The sequence below is a fragment of the Gossypium raimondii genome, chromosome 3 (assembly GCF_025698545.1).
Source record: "Gossypium raimondii isolate GPD5lz chromosome 3, ASM2569854v1, whole genome shotgun sequence".
Classification (NCBI taxonomy): domain Eukaryota; kingdom Viridiplantae; phylum Streptophyta; class Magnoliopsida; order Malvales; family Malvaceae; genus Gossypium; species Gossypium raimondii.
The window spans coordinates 45,189,184-45,199,590 of record NC_068567.1 but is presented as its reverse complement, the minus strand read 5'-3'; the positions used below and the strand labels follow the sequence as shown (position 1 = coordinate 45,199,590).

General features: G+C 30.8%; 1 protein-coding gene across 1 annotated transcript; it reads left to right on the top strand.

Moving 5' to 3' along the window:
* The first annotated feature begins 1,012 nt into the window (after positions 1 to 1,012).
* On the top strand, positions 1,013 to 6,361 carry LOC105794397 (protein PLANT CADMIUM RESISTANCE 2). The gene is made up of 4 exons (XM_012623558.2): positions 1,013 to 1,298; positions 1,383 to 1,454; positions 1,531 to 1,743; positions 6,045 to 6,361. Exons 1-4 carry the CDS (start codon positions 1,082 to 1,084, stop codon positions 6,128 to 6,130), a joined length of 588 nt encoding a protein of 195 aa, XP_012479012.1. The 5' UTR covers positions 1,013 to 1,081; the 3' UTR covers positions 6,131 to 6,361.
* The last annotated feature ends 4,046 nt before the right edge of the window (positions 6,362 to 10,407 follow it).

Sequence of the window (10,407 nt, the reverse complement as noted above, 5' to 3'; positions counted from 1 at the left end):
CCGATCGGAAAAGGCCTCTGAACCCTCGCTCATGCTCCGATTGCGACGGAGAGAACATGGATTCGGCCTCAAGGTATCTTCTCCTTTTCTCACTCTCTTTTTTTTTATCTTACTTGAATAATCAACAGAAGATCGAGAAAAGAGAACTGAAAGAAAAGCAGAAAAGGAAGGGAAAAGGGAAATATCAAAATCACCTTTGGAATTCTCTGAATCTTTTTTCTTTTTTTCTATTCAATATCTTTTTGTAAAAAAAAAACCCCTTTTCAATGTTACAATTGGCTTTTTATAGCCAAAAATAAAAGAATAACAATAAAAAAGAAAAATATAGAAAAATCCCGAAAATTTTCTATTTTCTGCTGCGTTTTCTGTCATTGTTTGTCGCTATGTGTTTGCTGCGAGTTGTTGCAGGTGTACGGAGTAGTGGACGTGGAGGCGTGGTACGTGGCGGTGGGGCACGTGCGAGGTATGGCTCGGAGAGGAGCTCGTGTTCGATTGCGGCGCGATAGCTACTGAGGGCTAAGGTTAGTGATTTAGGTTAGTGGGCTAGGTGCATTGGGCCATTTAGGTTTAATTTTTAATGGGCTGCAGATTTAGGTTAATGTAATTGGACCATTCGAGTTTAAGTTTAATTTTAGTCTGTAATTTTAGACATTTAAGCCTTTTTTTATTTGGTATTTATTTGTGTATGGGCCGGGCAATATTGGGCCATTATAATTGGGATAGAAAAGATTGTTCATTTCTTAATTCAATTATTAAGTCGAGTTGAAAGAAGAAGAAGAAAAAGCGGGTGGGAAGAAATTTAATAGTGATGAGAGGATGGGCTCCTCTTTCTACAACTTGAAGAAAATGGGATAAGATTGACGTTGGACTATCAAATCAAAAACTGCCTTCGTGGATGCGGTCCACACGGTAGTTTCCTGGCAACTACTAGTTAGTGAGAAACACGCGCCTAGACTTTTCTGCTTCGACGCCCACTTTGACTTAGACTACCTCCCCAATATATATAACATTCATCCCACTCAAACAAGTTGGAACTGCCCGCCTGTCTTCTTCTTTAGTTTTCTGAGCAGCTTATCCATCAATGGCTTCCTTTAACCCAAGTGGGTACGAAAAGTATTCAGGTTCAGCAGCAGAAGCAACCAAGTTTGGCCAAGACGCCGCCACGACTGGGATTCCAGTTAGCTCCTCCAACGCCTACTACTCCGACACTTCTCAAACCACCAACACTCGTCCTCAGACTAAAACGAGAGTCCCTTGGTCATCTGGCCTCTGTGGCTGCTTCTCTGACTGGAGAAACTGTAATTAGCTAACTCAAACCCTTTTTTTTTTTATTTTCTGGGCTTGATTTGAAAAGGTAGAAGCTGATGATGGTTTGCTTGCAGGTTGCATAACATGTTGGTGCCCTTGTGTGACTTTTGGCCAGATTGCTGAGATTGTAGATAAAGGATCGTCATGTAAGTTTTTTTAGTAGAGTCGTGTTTGATTTAGAGATGGTGGTTGGTTAATAAACAAGAGGTTTGATTTGTGCAGCGTGTGGGGTAAATGGAGCACTTTACACACTGATAGCATGCGTGACGGGGTGCGCATGTTGCTATTCCTGCTTTTACCGAGCCAAAATGAGGCAGCAATACATGTTGAAGAAACACCCTTGCGGGGATTGCCTTGTCCACTGCTTCTGCGAGTATTGCGCCTTGTGCCAAGAGTACCGTGAGCTCAAATCCCGCGGCTACGACTTATCCATTGGTAATCTATTCTAACTCCTCATTTATATTTCATATGTACACTATCTAGGTGACGTCAAATTGAGTGAAAAAAAATTTTAAGTTAATCGAGTTTATGAGTTTTATTTTATCATCTTAATTCAATTTGAATTTTTTTCGAAACGAATCGAATCGAGTGAATAAATTCGAGTTGAGTCGAATCGAGTGAATGAAATTCGAGTTAAATTAAAAAATTAAACATGTCAAATAAAAATATTGTTATAGTATAATTAATTCTATGTTAGAATACATAAATTTAAAATCATATATATTTGAAAAAATCAAAGCAAAATAAAAATATATGATTTTTAAATCTTAAATTTTAGATTTAATTAGGTCCCAAAATTATTATTTTAGAAAATTTTTAAATCTTAAATTTTTATATATTTTTTAAAATTTTTATAAATATTTTAAATTTTAAAATTATTTTAAATTATTTTAAAATTATTTTGAATTATTTTATAATTTTTGTTGAGAGAGACCAATTTACTTATTTTCAAAGTTAACAGGGTCTAAAAGGATATTTTCACTAATCTGTTATTTGAATTATTTTAGTTATTCGAATTATGAAATTCAACTCGACTTGAACTCGAAACTCGACTCGAGTTATTTAAGTTGACTCAAATAATTCAAATAACTCGATTCGATTAACTCAAAATTCGAAAAAAAAATTTGATTTTTTCAAATTGAATCGAATTTTGCTCACCCCTAACACTATCTACAATAATTTTTAACTCAACTTCACATTAATTAATTTAATATGTCTTTTGATAAATCATTTAAAATTTTTATTTCATTGAAAATAAAATTTTTGACAGCTAAACTTTTAAAAATATTTTTGATGATTTGATTAATTTTTAATTAATTACAAAATTTTTAACAAAAATGTTAAAATTTAGGTAAATAACTAATTATCACTTAATGTTGAAAATGTTAAGTTAGTTATCTCTTTTATTAAGTGAGATTCCTAAATTATTGTATTTAATTTTTATGAAAAGTATATAAGATAAAATAAAATAAAAATTTTAATAAAATTAAATTTTAGAAAATAATTTTATCAAACAATAATCACATTCAATACTTTATATTATTAATATACCAAACAATTTTCTAATATAAATTTATTACTTATAAAAGTTCAATATTTGTAATTTATCACTTTAACTGAGAAATTACTAAACTTTAACTCGATTTAAGAATTACCACGTAATCAAACTTTAAAAACAAAAATCATATATTAAAAATATTATATAGATAATTTAATTTAAAATGAAATTAACAATTACTCTCCTAAATATGCATAAGGTTCAAAGATCTCAAAATTTAATTAATAAGATTATTTACATTTTATTACTTTACCAATAACTATTTTTCCAAAAGAAATTATTGCTTAAATATTTGTACATTATATGTCATAATCGAATTTTATTGAAATGGGTGATTTTTAAAGAAAATAGTGGGCAAAATATATAGAAATTTCTTAAGTGGGTAAATCTTTTAGAGGAGATGGTATTTCCTTTTGAAGTAAACAGATGTTTTTAAATAAAATATAAAAAGAAATAATTAATAATATGTTTTTAATTTATATTATTTATACTATATTTTATTATTTTATTGAGTTGATATCTCAACCAAATAATTTATTTGAGAAATGACTAAAATTATGTTATATATTACAAACTAACAAATTTTATTAGAAGAGTAATATTGTCTTTTTTTATATTTTTATATCATCAAATTTATAAAAATTAATTTAAACTCAAAATATATTTAGAAAAATACCTACAGGATTTGAACCTAAGATAACATGAAATCTAAAACCTCAACTTTATTATTTCTATCAAAGCTTTGTTTTTATATAAAACTTTCATAAATATATTTTTAACATAATTTTTCCCTTATATTATAAGTGTGTCATTGGTTAATTTTATTATATTTTTACTAAATTCGGTCAACAAATTTAATTATGTTAGATTATTGTATGCCCACAATGTGGCTAAATATATATAATATTTACAAAAATCATTTAAAAATAAATAAGGTTTTGATTGAAATGATAAAACTGATTTAGTACCTTAAGTTCAAAGCTTACTATTTAGTGGTTTTATTTTTAATTTAATTTTTAATAAATTTGTTAAAATGTATAAAAGAAAGGGAAAAAACACTTACTGTTACCTCTTAAATAGAATTTTGTAATTATTTTCCAATTAATTGAAATTGATTAATTTGTAACATTAATCTACTAAAAAATATTAGATTGCATACTAATTTAAACGTAAAATAGAAAGAAATGTAGTAACGGTGACATGTGACGTGAATGCGTGTGATAGGATAATATAAAATATGACGAGTAATAATGCGTAGTGACGTGTCCTAAGACTAATTGATGAAAAAAAGTGAGTAATATTTTATTACAACATATGCCTTTTCATTAGAGGTGATCATGGGCTGAGTTACTTGGCCCGGCCCGACGACCCGCCCAAAAATGAGAGGGTTCAGGTAAAAATATAGGCTCGAAATATGGGTTTAGGTAAAAAAAGATGCCTGTTTAGAAAATGAGTCGGGCTTGGATAATACTTTTTTAGCCTGAGCCCGGCCCAGCCCAAATTATATATTAAATATATTTTTTTTATTTTTAATCAAATATACTTTTTTGACCCAAACCCGATCCGGCTTGACCTATGATGACCTCTACTTTTCATAGTATAAAATGATTATGCGAACAAGGGCTTCCTACCATTACCAGAAAGCTGAGGCTGTAGGAACGAGGGCTTTTGCAAGTAGTGATTTTAGGATTTTGAGTGTTTGATTATCGTATAATTAAGCTAAAATGTCATATATGGGTACTTTTTTAAGTTATGTGTGAATTCTAAGTTGAATATATATCAATTTTAATTTTTTTGTGATTTAAATGAGTTGATATTAATTTTAATTAATCGAATCCGTATTATTTATTATTTATACTTATATTTTAAATTGTTGTAACATATTTCTTAAAAAATATATATATATATATATATATATATATATATATATATATTAGTTGGTTGAATTCTTCATTAGCACTATAATAAGTACTAAAGTTAAAGTGAAATTTGATTTATAAAATAATAGTATAATAAATTATTTAACTTTTCAGCTTTATAAAAAATTTAATTTAGTTTTTATTTAATTTTTCGTCTCTTTTGGTCCTTGAATTTTTCTATTTATTTTGGGGTAATTTGCAAAACATCGTAAATTTAAGGGCTAAAAGAGGCAAAAGAAATTAAATAAAATGTTAAAATGATTTTTCTTTGTAAATTTGGAGGCCAAATAAATCATTATGCCTATAAAATTAATATCTATACTATTATCTAAATCACTGAGTTGATGTTACAAGTCAACCAAACATCAATTTGGATGGAGAAATTACTAAATTATCTTTATATATTTGCAATAAGTTATATTCTTATAAGAGTTCTCTTGCCTTTTCACATTTAAAAAATCAAAATAAAATGTAAATAATGCCATTTGAACCCATGTTATTAGTATGGAAAAATCTCAACTTTACCACTACAACCAAAACTTTATTTTGATTATTTTTTGTACATGTTAATAATATTAATCATAAGTTCTCACTCACATTGTTAGTATTTATCTAAACTATTAGTTAAACCTCTGAGTGAGTTAATGTCATGAGGCAACCAGTCACCAACTTGTTTGGAATTTAAATAACAATATAGATTGATAATGTCGTTGATTGAGTTTGTATTACATTTCAACTCAATATTGTATTTTATAACTCTTTATATATTGAATTTTCCTTTCACTTACATGATAACATTTTGACGTATTATAGAAAAATATCAATAGTGTGATAAAAATTGGAGTAAATTTAATATTCTTGATCTAATATATTTGCCTATTTAAAAAATGTACTCACAATTTAAAGTATTTTTTATTTTAATTTGATATATATTGTATGTGTTGTTATTATTGTTAGATTCAAACTATAGTTTTTTTTATTGTATATTACTTTTAAACATATAACTATGTAGTTATATTAAATATGTAATTTCACTATATATCTATGTGTGATAGAATTTTTAATTTTAGTAATTTTACTTAATTGAATTGATGTGATTTAACTAATGGATGGATCTCAATATTGATTTTGGAACCAATTAAGAGACTTAATTGTTGACCATGAAATTTTCCATACAACATACATATGTGTATGCATATGGTAAAATTATTGGTGGAAAATCTTAAGGGTATTTAATTGGTGGGGAATTTTTTTTGTAGGGTGGCACGGAAATATGGAAAAACAGAGTCGTGAAGTGGCGATGACTTCAATCCCACCGACGGTGGAAGGAGGGATGAGTCGATGAAACTACATCACCCACACTACAAGTTTTCATCTTTCTTTAACTACTATTGTTGTTATTATAGTAAAAATCTCATGACTGTCAATGTCATATATTATATTTATCTTGATTTTAAGGTTTTTCCTATGACACCCTTTACCCGACTTGGATCACCGAGTCCAGATATCGGATGTTATGACATACAAACACTTGGCATAAATGTTTAAACAATCTGCGTATAATCCCTTTTCATCATGTCTCTTTTTGTATTATTAAATAATTTATGAATAAAAGAAATAAAGAAGACATCTAAGAATACAAAAAAACTTTTAAAATAATGTAAGACATTACAACACAAAAGCCCAATAAAGACAGACTAATCTTGGCGTACTGTACTATACGCCATATACCTAAAATGTCCTTTGTATGCATAATAACCCAACTTGTAGTTTCCTTAGTGCATTCTTGGCTTGGTCTCTCACGGCGTACTCGTTCTTACAGCAACACCTAAAACATGAACAAAACGCTGGTAAATTCACGCGAACTTAGTGAGTTTTAATACAAAATACCTTGGAACCTTTCTAGTTGAATTCTTCATCCTGAAGATTTTGGATTACCACTATGTCTTTGGTGTATACATTCATAATATCAAACATACACTTATACGCCAATTGTCATACTGAACGTATCAACTCTCACTTCACTCATTGGCTGACTCTAGATCTTACCAGATGATATATATATTCTTTTCTCTTAGAACAACGAAGGTACTTCTCAAAATAATATCTATACAAAGCCCACTTTCAATGGATTTCCTCTTCAAAAAACATTTAACATTTTTCCTAGAGTGGTTGTTTATAGATATTATTCCTCGACTGATACTTACTCACTAATCTTACATTTGGCGGATTCTCATAATGAGTTTGATAACTACCAGACTACCAATCAGATCATATCCTGATTCAAACCCAAACAAACTCATGCTGGTGATGAAACATTCCAGATCATTTAGAAGAATTCTGAATGTCTATGTTACATAATTCAAGAACACCCAAATTGACAAATGACTCAGATTCCAAATAAACTCAAAACGAGACATGATACTATTCAGATAGGGCATATACCAGATAACTCAAGTTTCAACTCTAAATAGCGTAGACAAACTCAGACCAATGAACACTCATACCTCTCATAACTACAAATACGCCCATATCCTATACTGGAAGACTACTATGGCGAATTTCCTCTTTAGAAATACATATACATACTTTCTTTTAGGAAACATCCCTTAAGACTCATTCAATTTCATCACAAGATTAACCAAACCAAGTTAACTTTAGACGTATCAGATCCTTATCATAGAATTATCTATCGAAGAAATCTTAGAACTTACCCAGATCTTACCACAAAGGCAGATAACCAGATTCTGTCACGTAGGCATCCCCAAATATGCCACATAGGCATTTCAGAATTCTCCACAAAGGCTACATAGAGTACGTCACTAAGGCTTAGCACATCACGACACATAGGCAATACACAAAATTACGAGTTTATTGTCCCGACGGACTTTCATAGAAGGTGTCATGGGGCAACACACAGAATCATGTGTTTACTGTCCCAGCAGACTTTCACAGAAGGTGCTATGAGGCAACACACAGAATCGTATGTTTACAGTCCCGACGGGCTTTCACAGTAAGTGCTATGGGTTTCTCCCTCATGGACTTATATGTATCTTCATGTTATGATCTTTCAGTCCGGTTTACATATTACTGAAGGCAACACCATGAGTATTCTTATTATCATATTATGCCATGAGTCTCAACCACATGAACTTACACATCCTTATGTCGTGATTTGCCAGTCCAGTCTTCATCTCACTAGAGGCAATAGCATGAGTGTTTTCATTGTCATATAATGTCATGGGTCTCTACCACATGGACTTACGCATATATTCATATCGTGATCTGTCATTCTGGTTAGCAATATAACTGTCCTACCATATGCATAACAAAAGGGATGTTTTACTCAAAAGTTACTTACCCAGATTTGTTCACATACCTAACTGAGTCTTACTTTCTCATATTAGATATCACATGCAAACTTATATAACTTCTTACTCAAATAGTACCTCTCACATATCATCCTTACTCATGCAAAATCTTTACATTACTTCACATACACACCTACCAGTTGTCTGAAATATTATCATCATATATATCTCCAATTGAATAGTCCACATGTAAGAGCCAAGATAAAGACTCATCTGATACTCACCTAGACTGCAGCTTGAAGTTCCAAATTTGAACATCCCTCTCGAACCAGCAGCAACAATTGCTTAAAGAACATGGAACCACCATTAAAACTCATTTACAAACAACCTACTAACATCTTAATTACAGACAACCCATGCAGGGCTTCTTCTTCATAACTTATTGTTCATATGCTTCTTAATATCCTTATTCTTTTAAAAACTCAACATGCAGAGCTATCAAACTTACCAGGAGGTGGAATATCCACTGATTAATTCAAAAACCTTAGCTTCCAACTTAATAAAGGAGAAGAAAACATATAAGTTTAAGAAGAAGAACCAGAGAGTAATATTGAAGGAAGAAAAACCATCCAGATGAACTCTTTTCACAATATATATACACCCAGCAGTTCCCCTTAGTGGAACTTGACATGTAACACCCTTAACCCATATCCATAGTCGAAACAGAGTTACGAAGCATTACCGGAGTTTAAGGAACAAATACGATTAATTTATAACATTTACTATTTATATTTGAAACCAATCATATTCAATCATATTGTCCCTTAAATGGACCATCGAGGCCCAGTTTATATGTTAGAACCAAATCGGGACTAAATCAGAAACTCAAAAAAAATTTCACGAAATTTTAAAAAAATTTCCTAGATACAGGGGACACACGTCGGTGTGGCCAGGCCGTGTGGCTCACACGGCCAGAAGATATGCCCAGCCCATGTCCATACCAGCGTAACTTTCTGACTTGGGTCACACGGCCAACCACACGCCCGTGTGATAAGCAAGGTGCAGGGGTCACACGGCCAAGCCAGACGCCCATGTGCTAGGCCGTGTGTAAACACCTAGGCATTTTGTTTCAAAATTTCAAGGTGCAGGGGACACACGGCCAGGCCACATGCTCATGTGTGAGGCCGTGTGTCACACACGGCTGAGACACCTGCTTGTGTGGACAAAAATAGGTAATTTTAAGGCCACTTTTCTCACCCATTTTGACATCAACCTATACACAACATTTCAATACTTCAATATATCCCAAATCAAGCAATCAATACAAGCTAAACACATGTTTTAAACATGACATAACATCACAATTACTTAATTAACTATTATACTTACTTGTTTAACCCATCTCATGGATTTATCAAATCTTCGACTAATTACATACTTATAAACATATGTCATTTACAACCACAATTCAACTATTTCATTTCCAAACCAACCTTATACATGCCATACAAACCAAAATTTACATTGCAAAAACCACCGGATTAAACTAGATAGAGTGGCTTGATGTGTTGATCCAATTCCCCGACCTCACGTTAATCTAAAAAGAAATAAAACAAACACAAGTAAGCTTAATGAAGTTTAGTAAGTTCATTGGTTTTAAACATAAATCTTACCGAACATTGAACGTACTATAATCGAATCAAGTAAGTAAAACATTCACATAACATTTCCTGCCAACCACAATTTGAATTTATGAATTCTCTTATTTCACATCAAAACCATCAATAACTTTAAGTTCTCATATACTAATTTCATATGTCACTTACCAACCTTACCGAATCTGAGAACGACTTACGGATATGTGTACGTCATATACAGAAGCTCGAAGGCTGCACAAAAGCACGCAAGTGCTAAACGGAAACCCATAAGGGTTGAACGGAAGCTCATAAGAGTTGAACGAAAACCCATAAGGGTTAAACTGATCAATATTAACAATTTAACATCCAATGAATTAATAATCAATTTTCTAAAAGATACATAAAGACAATGAGAGGGAAAAATAATAATAATTAATATATCCTATACATAAAAGTTCTAAAATACATTAAATATATGAATTCAAAATAGACTCAAAATAGAATTAAAATAACCCTTTGAATAGTCAAATTTGAAATAAATTTGAAGCAAATAAAATACATATATTAGCTTAATATATATAAAAGATAAACATAATAATAATACATATACTCGATTAAAAAACATAAATAAAAATATTGAAAGTAAAACAAAATTTAATAGGTAGCAAACATAA

Excerpts from the sequence above, each read along its gene's own strand:
- LOC105794397 (XM_012623558.2), top strand. The coding sequence starts at position 1,082 with ATGGCTTCCTTTAACCCAAGTGGGTACGAAAAGTATTCAGGTTCAGCA. Across the intron at positions 1,299-1,382 it reads CTTCTCTGACTGGAGAAACT|GTTGCATAACATGTTGGTGC; the intron begins GTAATTAGCTAA and ends GTTTGCTTGCAG. Across the intron at positions 1,455-1,530 it reads TGTAGATAAAGGATCGTCAT|CGTGTGGGGTAAATGGAGCA; the intron begins GTAAGTTTTTTT and ends TGATTTGTGCAG.